General features: G+C 40.1%; 1 protein-coding gene across 2 annotated transcripts in view; it reads right to left on the reverse strand.

The window, feature by feature from the left end:
* The window catches only part of RAD51B (RAD51 paralog B), a 179,550-nt gene that overhangs the window by 127,853 nt on the left and 33,151 nt on the right, over nt 1-18,546 (reverse strand). For both annotated transcript variants that reach the window (XR_006019305.1, XM_042047525.1), the window contains exon 3: nt 4,526-4,604. Coding sequence is in view for 1 of the 2 variants with exons in the window: in XM_042047525.1 (XP_041903459.1) it covers nt 4,526-4,604 (79 nt within the window). In the remaining variant the exon portion in view is untranslated. The remainder of the gene's footprint in view (nt 1-4,525; nt 4,605-18,546) is intronic.

An 18,546-nucleotide genomic window follows, 5' to 3' on the forward strand; every position in this document is an offset into this window, starting at 1 on the left:
TTTCTTTCAAAAGGAAGAGTAAAACATAGCAAGATAAATCATAATGCCAACTACACTCATGAAAAATGGCAACCCTTTAACAGCAACAGCGCTTTTTTTAGCACTGAAGGTGATGACAAGAACTAAGGCCAAAAGCTGAAGGCATACAAATTCTAATCTGAAATACACAACAAGGGTTTAGCAGAAAGGCAGCTATAACTTGAAAACACTGTCAAGGCAAACCAGGGTTTAGCAGAAAGGCAGCTATAACTTGAAAACACTGTCAAGGCAAACCAGGAACTCACATTTCTTTATGTCTGCAAATAACATTGAATACTTTTCTAGAAGACATGATTCAGTGCAACAAACTTATCAGGTACCTGAAGGAAACATATATGATACATGGCAAGTCAGTTTGGATGAACTGATAATTCTATCCATCTTTAAACCCTATGAAGCTGAAAACATATCATTACTCAAAAGCAAGTCCTAGCTCATTAATACAATTTGCCTTACGTTTTCAGTGTTTCTGAGTTTTTTCAGTGAAGAGCAACGTTGATCACTTAGTTAAAGCATTCAGTCCCAATAGAGACTCTTCGGCTGGCAAACAGCCACTGTGTCCCCTGTTTCCCTTTGCAGCACCATCCTCTTGGTAACAGAAGGCATTTGCTTAAGTAAGATGGAATGAGGCTTCCACAAACAGCTGAGTTATTGGTAGCTAACAACTAGGCTTGTTGCTAGCTTGTATTTATACCCTGCTGCTTTTAAAGTAGACTTGGATGATCACCCACAGAATACAGCTTAAAATCAGTTCATTCAGCCTATCTTTTTTGCATATGTGTGCACAAAGCTAAGTAGCATCTTCTAGTTCAGCTGACCTAACCCAGTATGTGCTACATTCAACTTCAATGAAACTACAATTAGGCAAGAGCAGCTCAAAACTTCGACTGTTTTACCAGAACAAAATTACCAGCTAGTAATTTCCAATCAGAACAGAAATTATATCACTGCCAATGAGAAGAATCATTCCACTTAATCAAGTAGATCTGGAGCTCTTTTAATTTTATTCTTCTTTTTAACAGTATAACTTCATTCACTTCAACTGGTATATTGAAATAGGGAAGCGACAGCAAGTTCTTAAAACAGCAAATATAAGTTGACAGTAAAACTTCTGATATTTTGCAGTGCTTAGATCCAGGTTTCTGCCTTTTTGTCTAAGATCTCTACAAAATAGAGATCTGCTGTCGGACTGGATTCTGCATTCCCAATTCAGGTTCATCAAAGAGTGACACTGTACAGCATGGTAGAACATGACATGACATTGTATTGCAACATAAAGGCAACTGAGGGTACTTTTGGGCTTGCAGTCCACTCCCTCTACAGCACAGAGCAATCTGAAACAACGAAAGTAGGAGGCTGAAGACCTTTCTTGCTAAATTTCTGACTGTCCAATCTTGCTTTTCAATCAACACATTTCATTTCTCTAGTCTGAAAGTGGAAGTAAAAGAGTGAGTGCATAAATGGATTCTCTTCATCCCTGAACACTTCAAGTTTATAAAAGCAAAGAAGGTTTCTCCAAGGGACCCTTAGGCAGCCTGGACATCTCCTCTGACAATAAAAGAGAAGCAGTTCTGCCTTCACTAGGGTCTCCTCCAAAAATTTCTGTGCTTGCACTGAGGCCATGAGATGCAAAGATACCAGGGAAACAGAGCAGCGATTTACATTGACAAAGAGGATTTTGATACACTCCTCCAAATGGGGCAGCATTACCATCTTAATAGCCTTTTGCTCTCAGCCCTCTTCCTGAGGACGCTGGAGATTTTTGCAAATGGAGAACAGTTCCGCTTCCCATTTTAACTGCAACAATAGCAGAAGGGCTCCTTAAACTGCATCAAATAGCAGTCTGTGAAATCCCTAACTAGTCGCACTGCCTCTCCTGCCGTTTTATTATCCTCCAGCCCACAGAACAAAGCGGGGGGAGCCCCTCCTCTTTTTTTTTTTTAGCCTATTCCACACATCCTAATCCCTCAGAGGTGGCAATGGAAATTGCTTGTGGAACTGTTAAATCACACTTTCACTTTGTCTTTCATTCCCCATTCACCCTCGCTAATCAGGGAGCTTCCAGCCACATTTTCTGATATCAATTTGTTTATGGCCTATTGGTTAATGGTCCTGGGATAGGACCCCCTGAGTAAAAAGAAAGAATCTTGGGCACTTCAGCCAGCTGCTGCTTCTCACCAGTTCCCACATCCATCCCATCAGCCACCCTGAATGTGCTCACCTCCTGACACCAAGGGAATTAAACAACAAAGCCTGAATGGGAGAGTTGCCTTTGCAATCAGGCTGTGGGACAGATTCCACTTGTTAGTGCTATGTGATGTCCCTCAAGCAGTCACCGGCTAGCCTGTGGCTGGTTGCCTTACTGTCACCTTACCTTGCACCCAGCTTCCCTTTGGAAAGAAGCATCAGGTACAACTCTCAGAAAAACTCTAGCCTCTCTTGAACAAGGCAGCCTGGTGCCACTTTCTGCATCTTATCCAAACCAGACATTTCCTGGTGATTTGCTCACTTCCTCTTTCCACAGAAATAATGATCACTGAAATATGGGATGAGACCATGCAATATTTACTTTTAAAAATCAGTGAGATGGCTCATATGTAAGTGCTTACAAGTCTCTGTAAAAGAGTCTGGGGCACATTATCAGGGGAACCATGCCCTTCCTTGCTACCTATCTTGGAGAAAAATATCTAAAATAGAAACATAATGATGTAGTCAAAAAATAATAAAAGGTTGACAAAAAGAAGACATTCTAGTTGCCTTTCAAAATGCACAAAGAATGCCTGATATCAAGACATCTATTACTTAAAGAAATCCGTGCTGATATCTTATTTGTTTGTAGAAAAATGGTGAATGGTGTTTTAAATGTACACCCCAGAAACATATGGGTATAGGGAAAAGAGCAATGGCCACACTTTTGATACAGTGATATCCTCCTATCAGTGCTGCTCCATCGTCATTATGTGTAACCAGGCCCATTTACTCTTTAAAGGTATGGTTCAGTCCTGGGAAAGTTATATTCATGGCTCACAGAAAAGAACTGAAAAAACTAAGATCGCCTCTGAACAAACGCTCCCTGTTTCTGAAATGGGAAAACTTTCTTTCCCGAAGTTTCACTACATTAGTGCCTGAGGACAGAGCAGGAAATTGTCTCCCTTTTTAAATAATGACCAGAAACATCTATGTAACTCAAGATATCCAAGATAGAAAAGTAGCTTGTCATCTGCCCTATAGCGAAACAAAACATGTCAAGACCAACTCTTGCAAGTAACCTCAGTTTAAACTAACGAAAACTGTTTCTAGTTCCTGTAGACTTTTAGAATTACTGGTACCAAATAAAGCAGATCAAGTGCCCAAAATGCTACCTAAGAATATATTGAAAATAGTATCCAAAGGCTTAGGAAACACTGTGTGGACACTCCCCTCCATCATAATTATGTAGATGTATCAAACGGAAGCAAAAATGCACCATAAAACATTTTCATTTCTTTTGTTTTCTGACATTTTGCATCACCTGAGACGTAAGCATATTGAGTCACTAAGAAGCATAAGTATGTCATTAGTCTGGTACAACCTGTTTGAATGTGAAAAATGTGCAATCAGAAGGAGGAGAACTGTTCACATCCCTTAAAATGTTCATAGTGCCTCATGGGATCAGTGATTCTCAATCAGTGGAACCTGAGAACCAGCGATATTCACTTGTGTTATTGCCATGGCTGCATATCACAGTGTCTTCCCTGAACAGGAAGTGACAGGCACTGACTAGTTTTATTCAGTCCATTAAACTGATGCAGTGATAAGGAGCCAGGCTGCATATCAAAAGACATCAACTCAACAAAACTGACCTATGAATGTTTGTCAAAAAGTAAGGATGTTTGTTAGGATAAATGAGGAAAAGAAGGGAAGAGTTGAACTTCCCTCTTTACCGTGTCTAAAAGTACATGATTTAGGACACAGCCACGAGGAATCCTAGCTCCCCATCAGCATGGTACTAATATCCAGCTTTTCAGAATACCACTTCATATCCTAGAGAATCTGAGGATATTTAAGACCACAGGGCATTAGTATTAAAAGAATCACAAAAACACAAAACAGATATTAATTTCCTGTATTTTTACTGATGTCAAGCCATTTGCTAAAGAAGAACCATTTTAGAGCAGGTTATTAATGATAGATGGGTATGTTTCTTCTGAAGAAGCCTATCCCATAGGACCCATGTTACCCAGACCATTCCGCTTTACCTTGGAGCCCTGGTTAATAATTTCAGGGCCCACTCCTAGATCCATGGCAATATGCAAGAACTAATTTAGTATAATCCAAGAAAAACCAGTGAATTCAGCAGAATGCTGCCCTTGTCAACCACAATGTTTAAATGTGTGGGATTTTAATTCTGTATAAACAGCACCATTTTCAACAGTAGTTGTTATCTACATTCAGTCTGCTTAAAATACTAATTGAAAAGGCAAAACAACCAATGTTCTGGTCTTACCCTGAAGAACCAAGCCTGATTTCTCAATGGTGTAGAAAAAAGCAGAGAATGGAGCAACAGGGGATTTAGCAACCAGGAGCTGCAAAACAAACATATGATGTAAGTATGCATCTTTATAACATACTGATCAAAGCTCAAATCTGCAAAACAAACTCACCAGATTTAACTTACAGAAGTAGTAAAGCACACTTCAGAAATAACATGTAGTTATTGATCTAGTCTTGTCACTTCTAAGTAGTTGAGGTCTTTTCATACACATATATAGATTATGCTGCAATTTTAAAAGGATTCACAGTTCCTAAAAAACACCATTGTGGGAACCCAGAATGCAGAGAATATTTCTCTGCCTGTTTTGAAGGGTTTTACCGCCCTGGACAGTACTGGTTTTGGCCTTTGTCCATGGGAAAATTTGCCTAGCCTCTGGGAAGAATTTGAATTTACAATGGTGTGAATTAGGTCATAGAATACTATGTGAGATTATCACAGGGTGAAAAATTTAGAGTTTTTAGGTCTATTTGCATAGCAAATAGATAAAAGCAAAAAACTTCAAAATGGAGGATTGTTGTTGTTCTCCAGATCTTCTTCTACTACTCCATATTCTGCAGTAGAAGTAGTTTGGGATGACCGGATAAAGAATTACGCAGTTCCTGTCTACGTGATTTAGGAACTTGTTGGACATTAGTAAAAAAGTGAAAATATCTCGCATTTTAAGTTTTCATTGGGTAATTTACTTTTAAAAAGGCTGTGAAAACTTGATAAGTTGTCTTCTTGCTGCACTCTCTGCTCTGTGCTATGTCTAGGCCATGCCAGTGGCTTGTACTCCTTAGATAAGAATTAATAAACACCTCTCTGGGGACTGAGAAGCATGAAGTCCCATTCGCCTCCTTTTTCCTCCTGGCAAAAATCTGAACGCCTCCCCCATCAGGGAAGACAACAATTAATAACGAGGACAGCGTTAACCATCATGAAAGCAGTAATGAAAGCAGTAAGCTTTGCTTGTCTTACTGGCATCCTGTTAAGCTTAACCATTCCTGCTGGTTCACGGTGTTGCACTCAGAGACAATTTTGAACAAAACTGCCACAGTGCATGGCAATTTTTAACTGCCATTAGCCATTTCACAGATATGCCCCCTTGCCTTCTCCAAGAACTCCATCCACTGTCCTCCTCGAGCCCCTGGAAGCAGCACATCCACTCATGGGTCATCACACTGGGGATTGTAACATGCCATTGCAAGTATCTGGATGCCCTCTTTTGCAAAAGGGGTAATGACCATGTTAAGCTTTATTCAAGGATCTTGTCCTTGAAATATCAAAATAGGAACTGGAGTCCCCTCAGGGTGAATAGTGCAATTGAATTTAGCTTGGTGTTAGGGTGACGCCAGAAATAGACCCAGCTCCCTGGCTCCACTATGGAAGAACCATCCTCTGTGGAAGATGAGCTGCAGCAGAGCTACGGAGACAGAAATGGGCTTGTTAGCAGGGTAGGGAATGTGGGACCTGCAGGTGGCAAACTCACACAAACGTGCCAAGCTTTATTGCTTGTCTGTTTGGTTTTTGCTCATTGCCAAGGACTGCTCCTCCACAGCTTGCCTCAAAATAACCCTCATTCTGTCACCTACATGAAAGTGACATTTTAATGACAAATTTAATACGCTCTGCCCAAAATGTGATCAGCACAAACACTGATCTCATGGTGCCCATGTGGCCCTGCTTCAGTCACTGACAGCAGTGACTGAAGCAGAGATTTTTCTGTAGCACTTTCAATGCTAAGGGTGTCTGTAGAGTAGGTAGTTTCATTTGTATTTGCATGTAATCTGCAGACAGGACCATGCTTAGGTGCTTTGTCTTCCAACTCTTTCTCATCTGATTCTGATCCAGGCTGAACTAAAAATATCCCCATATCTGGTTCTTCAAACATAACCATTATTACCCACAGCTAGCTAACATTTATGGGCTTCAGCATTTAAACCAAACATAATCTCCCTTCTTCTTTGAAAGCAAAAAATAAAGGCAGGCACAAAGACCAAAAATACAGTCAGAGAATATCAGACCAGTCCAAATGACAATGTTTTCCTTTCTGTTTTATGAAGCTGGCAAAACCACCTCAGGATATGATACCATGAATACTTTGTGAACACTCCAACTAGGAAAACCACTGTAGTAGCACTTTCCCCTCTTCCATGTTAATTACCATTCTCTCTGGGATTATCTTCTGGAGGAAAGAGGGGCAAGTCACATCCCATGTGCCTCATGTACTCTAACAAAACCTGAATTCCCTTGCCTGTCATTATCCCAGAATCACAGAATACGCTGAGTTGCAAGGGATTATCGAATCCAACTCCCGGCTCTGCACAGGACCATCCCCAAGAGTCACACCATGTGCCTGATGGCATTGTCCAAATGCTTCTTGAACTTGAACAGGCTTGGTGCTGTGACCACTTCCCTGGGGAGCCTGTTCCAGTGCCCAGCCACCCTCCACATGAAGAACCTTATTCCAGTAGCTAACCTAAACCTCCCCGACAGAACTTCAGGCCATCTCCTCAGGTCCTGTCATTGGTTACCACAGAGACAGCACTTCCCACTGGCACAGCAGGAGGAAGATTCTGCCAGGAAGAAAGTAGAATGGAGTTAATGGCAACCTGGAGTTGCCTCCAGGTGCTTCGCACACTCCCTCAGCTCTAAAAAACACAAGGGAGAGGATGGGGTGGAAGAACTGTGCAAACACTCAGGTAGACTCTCCCACAACAGCTGGATGTTTAACTGGAAAGGCCTGAAGTGAAACAGTTACAATTCTGACATCTGAGGTCAAATTTTAGGCATTCCATGCACTACCATGCACATAAATGCTAACCTACATATGCATGTGCACAAGGCACAGTTATACGTGCACATGGATAGACATTCAAATAACTCTATGTACATTCTGTTAGTGCATTTTTATGCAGTTACAATATGTGCATAACTAAGTATAGCAATGAAAAAATATAATAAATCACATCCATTCAGCAGCACATCACAGGGTCCCTCTGAAAGGTGGCTGTTGCACAGCTACATCTGAGCTCTGAATTAGCTTCCTTTTTGAAATGAAATGGAAACAGCTCAGAATATTCAAAGGTATTGCTTTATTTTGAATGTTTGCTTAGTGAGAAAAAGAACCTTTAAAGTACAACTGTATATTTCACAACCAGATAGAGTACATAGAATTCATTTTTATAACATCAAACTGTAATATTTAACATAACACACAGACAAAAAAAAAGAAGCAAATATGTATTTAGATTTGTTTTTCAAGCAAAACCAAGAAACTGTAAAAGGTTATTGCAAACCATCCTCTAGCTGGAACAGACAATATAGAGTACGTTCTTACATATAGACAAGGAACTTATAAAATATAGAAAGAAATACATATCAAAAAAAGAAAACAATGTTTTGAAGGCCAGGAAGTAGAAGTATAAACCAAGGATTACCAAAAATCAAGGTAATGTTGACTCTGGAAAGATTATTAATAATAGCAAAAAGGAAATAAAAGTCGGATTTATAATGAAATGACATTGGGATAATGATTAAATATATTCTAGATAGCAGTGAAAAAATAATCAGTTTTCCACAGGTAGGACAATACTGAAAAAGAAGAAAAGGCAGGTAATAGGAATTATCCATATCACATTGATAGAGAAATAACTGAGTGGAACGAAAACTCCAGGAATTTAGCACATTCAGCAGAAGTAAATAATCTCTATTGGAAAACCATTGTAAGAACCAGCATGTGAATTTAGGTCTGATAGCTAGTATTTGTCACTTTGCTATGAATTTGAAGATGACACAACATAACTGAGAAGCAGCAAACTTAGTCCCCCTAAAGGAAGAGAAAAAAATAAGTAAACTAGTGAGTAGAGGCCTGTAACCGGACAGTATCATGCAGGGCTTTAGAAGAAATTTTGAAGTGAGGAATAACACAACTTGGATGCAGGACTCAAAGGCCTAATAACTAAATTTGCTGATGATACTAAATTGGGAGGAGCTGTTGACTCCCTCAGAGACAGGGAGGCCCTGCAGAGAAACCGTGAAAATTTAGGGGACTGAGCAATCACCAACCACATGAAGTTCAACAATGGAAAGCGCCGGATGCTGCACCTGGGATGGGGCAACCCTGGATCTATGGACAGACTGGGGAATGAGGGGCTGGACAGCAGCACTGCAGAAAGGGACCTGAGGGCCCTGGTCGATGGCAAGTTGAATGGCAGTCAGCAGTGCCCTGGCAGCCAGGAGGGCCAACCCTGTCCTGGGGGGCATCGGCACAGCATCGCCAGCCTGGCAAGGGAGGGGATTGTCCCTCTCTGCTCTGCACTGGGGACCCCTCACCTCGAGTGCTGGGGGCAGTTTTGGGTCCCACAATATAAGAAGGATATAAAGCTGTTAGAGAGCATCCAAAGGAGGGCTACAGAGACTGTGAAGCATCTTGAGGGGAAGCCGTATGAGGAGCAGCTAAGGTCACTTGGTCTGTTCAGCCTGGAGGAGACTGAGGGGAGACTTCGTTGCAGTCTACAACTTTCTTGTGAGTGGAAGAGGAGAGGCAGGCACCAATCTCTTCCCTCTGGTGACTAGTGACAGGACCTGATGGAATGGCTGAAGTTGTGTCAGGAGAGGTTTAGGTTGGATATGATAACAAAGTTCTTCACCCAGAGGGTGGTTGGGCACTGGAACATGGTCCCTGGTGAAGTGGTCACAGTATGAACCCTGACAGAGTTCAAGAGGCATTTGGACAACATTCTCAGGCTCATGGTGTGATCCTCGGGCTGTCTTGTGCAGGGCCAGGAGCTGGACTCTGTGATCCTTGTGAGTCACTTCCAGCTCTGGATATTCTATGATTCTATGAACTAAAGTCTTGGAAAATGGGGTAAAAGAAAACACGGATGTCATTCCAGACATACCAGACATCCCTATTTGATTTTTTTTTTTAGAACTCTGACATAAATTTGAACTCATCTCTTTGGATCTTACTTTTAAAAGTAAAGCTTTTAACACTGCTAAATGAGCACTGGTAATGAAGTAAACAAGGATAAGCACAGAAGCTGTAAGACAAAAGGGGAAACAGTCAGTTATTGGACAGAAGACACTTCCTGGGTGTATCAGATGATACCAGTATCTCACTTAGATTGACCCGTAAGGTGATGTAGCCAAGACAGTGGCAGATCCAGTCATATGGTGCACTGTACCTGGTAAAACCAGGGATATGTGGGTTTCTGTACAAGACACCAGCAAGCTTTAATCTGAGAGACCGTGTACTGTACAGGTCACTTATGAACTCAAACTGCAAGAGATGGGCTGTATGCTGGCAAGGAGACTGGAGTGCTCATCTGAGATGCCACTAAGAAAAACATCAGCTCAGTGAATCTGGCAAAAATGAAGGCTGACAGTGTCTGTGTGTGTAAATGGATGGGGAGAGAGGAAATGAGAGAATGAAGCAGGAAGAAAGAGAAGAGCTTCTCAAACTGACAAGACTGGCAGAAGAACAGATGTGCAGCCATGAAGACATTTTGGCTGGCAATTTGAAACTATCATAACTATCAGTAAAGTGAGACTCTGGAAGAGCCTTCAACTCAAGGAGGCAAAGCTAAAAAAGTTAATCTTTGTTTTTAGGATTCAGATAAAAATATTTATGAAAGGGATATGAAGCAGTGCCTAGGGAGCACTTCATGACCTATTAAGTCTCTTCAAGTCCTATGGGCATCCTGACAACATCGAAGCCCTGCCAACCCATGTTTTATGCTGACAGAACTGACAGAGTTGGAACGATACAGACTAACAATGTCCTTTGATGGCCCATGTGCCACTAAGGATCTTTGTGGTGAATAAACCAAGAAAAAGTTGCTGGTTTTCAAATACAGAATCTGTAATTTAAAGTCTTCTCATCTCTATCTTCTGGTGAGCATCTGCTCCTCACCATAAGATTACAAACAGCCATCTGAGGATGTGGAGAACACATGAGATGGATCTTCCAGAATAACTCAGAAGCAGGCAGCACAGGCAGAACAGGAATTTATAAAATTCACATATATTCAGCTATATGTCTTGTTTCAGTTCTAAATCACTCCTGGCTGAAAACTGGGGAGGACAGAGAGATGTATTATCTGAATCTGGATATAAATCAGAATAATTTAATAACAAGCTGAAACACAGACCTCTTTCCACAATCTTACTTTACAAAACTTAAGATCACGAACCTAAATTTTCAGTCCAACATAAAATATTTCCTCGGTTCCTTTTTTACTTCAGGAAAAGAAAGGAAAATAGAACTCCACTAATGTTCTTGATGTATGTAAAGGAATTTATTGCACTGTTTCCTAGCCAGATAAGTGAAAAACACACCTCTAGCGATATGCACTATTTAATCATGGAATCAAAAATTAATCCAGGCCCCAACAATTTTTTTTTCCTATTAACACTTCAGTGCAGTTAAAGTTGCACCAAAAGTAGTACACATTTTGAGGTGAGTAAACAGTAGTGGCAAGTAATAGCCTAAAAAAATTAACAGGCATTTTGATTACAAAAATTATTTTTTAAATAGTGAAATTAATAGAAAATACATATAGAAAAATGATGAAACAGTACTTAGTCTTTCTAATTCATCCTATGAGACTTCTGAAATGTTCTCCATGAGCTACCCATGAACTTCTGGAATTGAACCTAAAATCCAGTTGCAGTTATTCTTATGCTGCTGTTCCAGCAAAGTGCGAATCACAGAGATGGATGAGGGAAGTAAAAATGAAAGCAATTTCAAGTTTTGCCAAGTCCAACCTCTACAAAATGGTCAAATCTTAGTTTCCTTTCTTTCCTTTCTAGCATCACATTTCCCTGTCAAGAGGTTTGTAATAATTATTTATTATTTGACAACAACATAGAATAAATATTAAATTACTGAAAAATAATTTCTGCCATGAGACATGCTAAGAACACAAAGGTACTAGGGAAGAAGAAATATATCACCTTGATGAAAAGGGAATAGAAATTGGATAGATGCCATTAGATTAGATAAAGGGAGATAAATGTGAGACAGGCAGAGCAGTTGAGAAACAAAAGGCTTGGAGAGAATTGATGATGACAGCAGAAATACTGTACGTTACAGTTTGTTTTAATTAGGGAAAGCATTTTTATTAATACATTTTATTGTTTATAAGCTTCATGGAAGAGATGAATCACAGAATTGATTGCAGAAGCCCAGCAATTATTGGGACAACACCTCCTGTCAATAGCAAGAAAAGTGATGAATTGGAAAATGTATTGGATGAGCTTTCAGAAAGATTCTGATAACCAGAAATCAAGCCAATGTCCTGCCAAAAAAAAGTAAAGATGATGAAGGGGACAGAGTCTTATATCAAATTAGTTATCAAAAACGCCAGGATGATAAACTACCAAACAGTGAAATAACATGATGATTTTGACTGAGCTATCAGCTCTCACATGATTAAAAATTTATGATTTTATAGTGGAAAACTAATGATTTTAACAAAACTAATGGACTAAGATATTTCAATGAAATACTTGAGGAAATCACTGTATTAACATTTAATGCATCATTTTCATTTAGACTGGCAAGACAACTAGTTTTGTCCCTATTTTTTAATGGAAACTATTACAAGAAACTGGTTTTTAGCAACGACAGAGGAACATAAATAAAACCATTTGAAGCCTCCTTTAAAGTATGTCAGTTTCTTAACCAGTGAACAGATTCTTCTCTTTTTATTGTGTTAAGCTTTTCCTTACACTATCTTGTCTCCTAGACTTACATTATTCTTGTCTATTGTACTGACAAAATGCATATACATGCACTAAGGACTGAATGAAAAACAAATCCACATTTACAGTCAATAAATATCTTGGAATTCAGGTCTACTGACTGGATACCAGAGACCTGTGAAAGGAGTCTGGCTCTCACTATGCTTGTGGCCCTAACTGAAACAATGCTGGCTTGCTGGGATGTTTTGCTAATTCATGTTGTTCTAGTGCAGTAAACAAGCCTTGCTAACAGCTGGTGCATTTCAGGAGAACTCTTCAGTAACACCACATTCGCTTGAAAGAGCATGAGAATTAAGAAGGAAGCCTACACTACTGACAGGGTCACTCAACAGGTAGAATACTATCTCTCAAGGTTTGATTAGACTCATGTACTAATAAAATCAGTGCTAAACTAAACAAATCTTTCCCACAATTGTGCCAAATTGACCGGGTGGACAATCTTCATGCCAGAATTTCCCTTCTTATTGTAGATCAGAAGGGTTGTTTTTTCAGCTGCAATAGAGCCCAGGAAAAAGCCAGTAAGGAAAACAACAAAGTTGATTTTGCATCAGATATCCCAGCAGACTTCATAACTGTTTTTTCTGCCCTCCCTTCTGCTTCTTCTAGGCCCAGTGTGCCGGAATTTGATACATTCTAGAAATGAAAGCAGCAGTCCTTATTCTGCGGATCATTTACTTCTGAGCAGGAACTGCAACCCAGTTCCCAGGGCCAGCTCTATTTCTCAATTCCACAGTTTACACTGCCTCCAGCCCACCAGAAAGGTACCCAAGGAGAGAACCAAAAATTCCCTAAAGGGCACCAACACCGTAGTGGCATCAAGGCTTCACAGAGCAATATGCCGTTGTTCCCCACTCCCTCTTCACATTGAAGCATCCTTTAGAGCAATGGGATGGCTTTTTACAAAATAAGAGAAAAAATGCTTGTGTTCCCTGCCAAGCCTTACCAAATACTAATGCTCCTTAGACCTTGGAGCTCTCTGAGGCATCAGTCCTGTCATGGGTTCTGATTTGACTTGGAAGATAACTGCCCCTTATTGCAGAAACAAAAAGTGACCCTAACGCCTTTCCAGTGTTATGGTGGAAAAAAAGTACTTTAGATCACTTGCAATCATTTACTAAGCTCACAAGATATACCTATAAACAATTAACTGATCTCTGATGGCAAATGACTCTCTGGATAACAACATTTTGCTTATACATGGTACTTAATCTATAGATTTCAAAAAGGCCTTAAAAGGGTGGGGAAAAAATAACCCCATTATGCACATGGGTAAATTGAAGCTCAGAAATTAAATACAGTCCTAAAGATTTTATAGCTGATACCAGCACCAAAATCTGAATAACATGTTATTAAATCATATTGCCTTCATAAGCAAATCACTGCAGAGTTTGACTTTATCTGGGCCTAGTGTTTTCTTATGGAAACAATTATCCCCTCTGCTTTGCATCTTCCTCCAAATCCCACTGCAAGCAAAACTCTCTATGCACAAGTTTTCCCCTTTCAAGTAGAAGAAAGCTCAGCTACTCCAGCTGTACTGTCTGCACCCATACACTTGTCAGTAAGAAAGGCTACAGGTTGGGCAGACTGTGCAATTATTGGGAATAAAGAGGTAAAACAGACAAGCTGAGGAAAAAGAGGTATATGCAGTCATTCTTCAGTCTTCCCAAACATCCAGACCCCACACATGTACTTCCTTGTTATAAAAAAAAGAATTGGTGGACTGAAACGGGGCATGCTTAAGATGTCTTGAGCACTAGAGAGGAAACTGTGAGAAGTAGGGCTACTAACATGCCCCAGTACTGAGAGTAGATGTGGAGTCCCTACTGCTTTCATACATGAAAAAAAAATTAAAAAACAATCATCATTTGGATTAAAATGATTTCTTAGGAAACTATAGTTTAATTTGTGCCATGCATAGCACCTGCAAGATGTGGTTCTCTGAAGTCCAGCAGTTTGAAAAAGCTTTCATCAAGGCCAGGGTAATGGGCCACAGCTCCATGCAATTCTTTATAGAGCAGTTTAAATGGATTGTATCTCCCCTTTCCCCACAAGAAAATCCCACCCAGAGGAAACTGTTTAGGAACAAGTTTCCTTTCTAGTACTTTATAGAAAAGCAACAATGGCAGCTAGAGACACTTTATGAGAGGCATTCCATAAATCCAAACCAATTAGTGCAGAAAAGTAGGCAAGCAGAGTTTGTGTACATCCTAAAAATGTCCATTAACACACATCTGGAAAAAACAGCAAAGTGAATGGACTCAAAAGGCAACTGACCATCCTGCTGTTGTCTCAATCCCTCAAAATGCAGCAGCACATCTGTTTATTTTCTTTTAGTGCAATACATACAAATTTCATATATTAAAAACATTGCTAATACTGCAAAGCCAAGAAGTCCCTGTTTATCATCTACAGAAAAAGTGACGGAGGAGAAATGCAGATGCACTTAAGACATTTTTACAGGGAAAACAGCAACCCTGGGTGCTGATTTGAGTAAGAAAATTAATGAAGAGAAAGTCTTCAAAAGCCCAAGGAAAAACATGAAATGGATTCAGCATGGGAGAAAATTCAAAGAAATCTCTATCCTGAAATATCAGCATGACACTTATATTAACAAATGTAAATTAATATCAAAGAGATCAAACTTTCTCACCCAAATTATGACAGATTACCTTTAATTAGAAGAGTCAGTGCTAGTGCAAAGCAGAGCTTTTGAAATATTTAAAACAAATCTCTAGAAATAATGAATCTATGTAAGAATAGCCAAATTTCAGATAAATAACTTCTTGTCTTTTTATTCCTTCCTAGCAATAACTTCTAGGATATGATCATATATTCTTTTGTGTAAGCCTAGGCAGACCACTTGACTTTCCTCTCTGTGCTCCACTCTCAGATGGCTAATTAATAAAAACTAATTCTACACCTCTGTATTTCTTCTGTGAAATTATGTAGGCTGCTTACATAGCTAAATTCTAGCATATATTTATGTTAAGCATATGTTCCTAATTCAACTACCAATAGTTTTATTATTTATGCTGATATTCATCTTAAAGAAGTACCAGGAATTCCTCTCATGACCTTAAAGATGGGACACCACGGTCTTGCCCATGGTGACACAGAATATGTGATAACTTGAAATAAAAGTGAGGATTACTTATCTAGTGTGAAGGCTAGAAGTGGAAGTGAGATAGAAGCACTTTATAGTACTTTTTACTTGCCTTTTCTGAATCAGCATTTCATCTCAGGCAGACCTGGCTTGGTGATGTTCTGGCTGTACACGTTATTATCCTAAGAGTATAATAGTAGCCAGTGACTCTGCACTTTGTGCAACCACAAATTCTTCCCCAAGCAGAGGTCAGTTGAGTTGCTTAGGTGGCAGAGAGGTAGACAGATTGTTGAAAAGCTGACCTAAAGAGACACCCTGCAAAGAAGCTGAGATGTACTGAGATTCTGCTTTGCAAAACCAGACACAACAGGACATTCAGGAGGCAGTGTCTGAGCTCCAAACTCTCAAAGTCTTAATGATGGTAGTAGATACTCTCAAAAGCTATGGACAAAACAGGACTTTTTACAACAGAAAAAAAAGCTCTCAGAGCAGTTTGTTAGTGAAGTTCTTCCTATAGTAATGAATAACAGTCACAAGCAATGACTCCAATAAAAATAAACCATCATTGCACGCACATGTGGCTGGGCTTACTCCCACAGGAGACATTCAATACTTGCAAAGGAAAGAAATGGAAGGAAAACAAACAAAAGAAGGAGATAGAAATGAAAACCAATAATCTTTTAAGAATAGAGGAGAAACAGAGAGGACAAGCCCAGGAAAGAGGACACTGCAAATCTCAAGCCTGCTATACCTAGCTGGCTTCAGGTGCTCCTTATAAAAAGCAATATACGTATAGATCACTTATTCACAGTGCACAATGCCAGGAACTGGGAATCAGGATTCATGAGTATTCTTCCTAACTTTGTCACTGTTTTATTGAGCAACTACATGAAAACTGTATATGGAGATAAGCCATCTGGAGCAACTTTACTGTATAAATGTTCTGCCAGGTAGGCACAGCTCCAGAGGTACCCTATTTTCCTGTACCCAGAGGGTACGATCCAGAAGGACTAATAAGCAACAGCTCTGCTACTTCTTTTCAGTGGGGTCAATTCTCCCCCCCCCCCCCCCCCCCCCAAAACCAGAACAAAGGCATGTGTTTTGGCTGGGCCTATCCAGGCAGTTGCTAGCAACAGATGACCAGTCTGCAAATTGTTTCAGTTTTTGTGGTGTGCCAAACATTGGATTTCAAGTGAGAGAGGTCAGCATGAAATATGTAGTGCCATTCAAGCATGGTTTTAGCATCAGGCACTATAATGAGGAGCTCTGAATATCCTTGGACTGAGTAAACATAACTTCGGTAGAAGAAAACCATCAAAACCCTCAAATGAGTATCTAAGACAATCATAGACAGCAAAACCAAAACTTTCCAAGGTGAACTGTCCTGATGTACTCCAGAGCAACGACTGTCCTGAATGCAATAGGCCAAATCTAACAAAATGCTGCTTTTCCTTAGCTGTCCTTTCCCAGACTGCCAGCACATTCCTGAGCCCTTGTACCCAGAGAGCCTTTCTTGCCTGATGTACGTAACAGTAACTTCAGTGGCAGGGAACTGCACTACCCAGACAAACAGCATGTGACTTCAAGTTTTAATTGGAAAAGAAAATGAAATCCCACATGAGTATTCAAATGGTGTCTGAACTGCAGCAGCATTGCCAGGGAACTGCACAAAAACAGGCTGCCTCTAGTTTACTTCGCTGAAGTCAGACTTCTGGTGAAAGATCCCCAGGGTGAAATATAGGGCAGGTATGCAGGGTAGTCAGCTCCCTTCAGCTCATGAAACACCAGATCCTATGAAATTCCTCTCCCCAGAAGCATTTTCTGTCTCCCTGACATGTCTTATTGCCTAGTTTGTAAAATGAATTTTGTCCCCTTTTCTGTTTCTGAGTTTCTCCTAATTTTCCCAATGGAGAGTCCTCTGTAGGCCAGGAAACTTCGTAAGAACTTGGCCATGATGATTTCCTACGCTACAATACTTTTGAGGCTCAAAGCCCCAGTAATTGTCCAGTGAGAAGTGTAATTCAGGAGAAAATGCAGGAAAGCAGCCAGTCAGCAAGAGCGTCCTGCTTACCACTATAAAACAGTGCCAAGAAAAGAGATCTGAGGATGGTGTTGTGGCTGGATAAAGTAGTTGGGCAACATAAACACAGCCCCCTATGGGAATTCACCTATGTGGGAACTTGTGGTCACTCATGAGATGTACAGTACACCAACAGTAAGAACAGAAAATAGTTTATGTAGCTTTTCAGAGCCTTCCACACTGTTCCATTTCACTCTAGTTCTGCAAATAAGAAAAAAGCTGAAGGATACAATACTTATTTATGAGACATATTGGAACACTGCTTTATCCCAGAGAACTTGTGTCCCAAATTGTGAAGGACTCCTAAGGGAGTACCAGTACAATAGCACCAGAGCAGCTCTTCTCAGAACACATGGCTGCTTCCACCAGCCTGCCAGACATGACTGGAAGAGATGGGACCAGCAGGGAGCACAGCTCGGCAGCCTAGCAGCTGCACACTTTCTCCTCCAGAGAGTCACATGCTCAGACAGAGATGCCATTGGCTCCTCTGCCCATGCCACTGCATGGAGTAAATCAGCTCGGTGTAATTCAGCAGCACCACGTGAGGAATAGACATTCTTAAGTATGCAATTAGCATGTTTATTGCCATCATGATTTATTGCTTTTATTATTCTTCAAATATCTATAATAACTTTAGTAACATACTTATCCTCTACAGAAAAAAAAGTATCCTCTGTAGATTCAACTTCAATGCTTGTTTCTAATGTGTCTCAAGTCTTTATTTAAATAATACTCATTCCTTCTTTAACTTTCTTTTGGTTTTCTAAATGATGAAAAACACCAACATTATTATTTACAAATTGAAAGAAAATTAATCCACTGAAAAACAGCATCAGAAGTGGGCTCTTCCTGGTCTCCACACATAGGTCTTGAACATCAGTAAAAACAAGTGTCCTTGTTTGGTGTAAAGGCATAATCTTAAAATCCCAGACCTGGGCCAAAAAGCTTGGGATTCAACCAAGCTGAAGTCCTAGATCATAGCATAAATATTTTTCACCCACACTAGTGGCTGCAAAATGCCTTCTACATGAAACAAACAAA

This window comes from Corvus kubaryi, unplaced genomic scaffold, assembly GCF_017639235.1.
Source record: "Corvus kubaryi isolate FWS band 111438036 unplaced genomic scaffold, C.kubaryi_AGA036_p1.0 66, whole genome shotgun sequence".
In the NCBI taxonomy this organism is placed as follows: domain Eukaryota; kingdom Metazoa; phylum Chordata; class Aves; order Passeriformes; family Corvidae; genus Corvus; species Corvus kubaryi.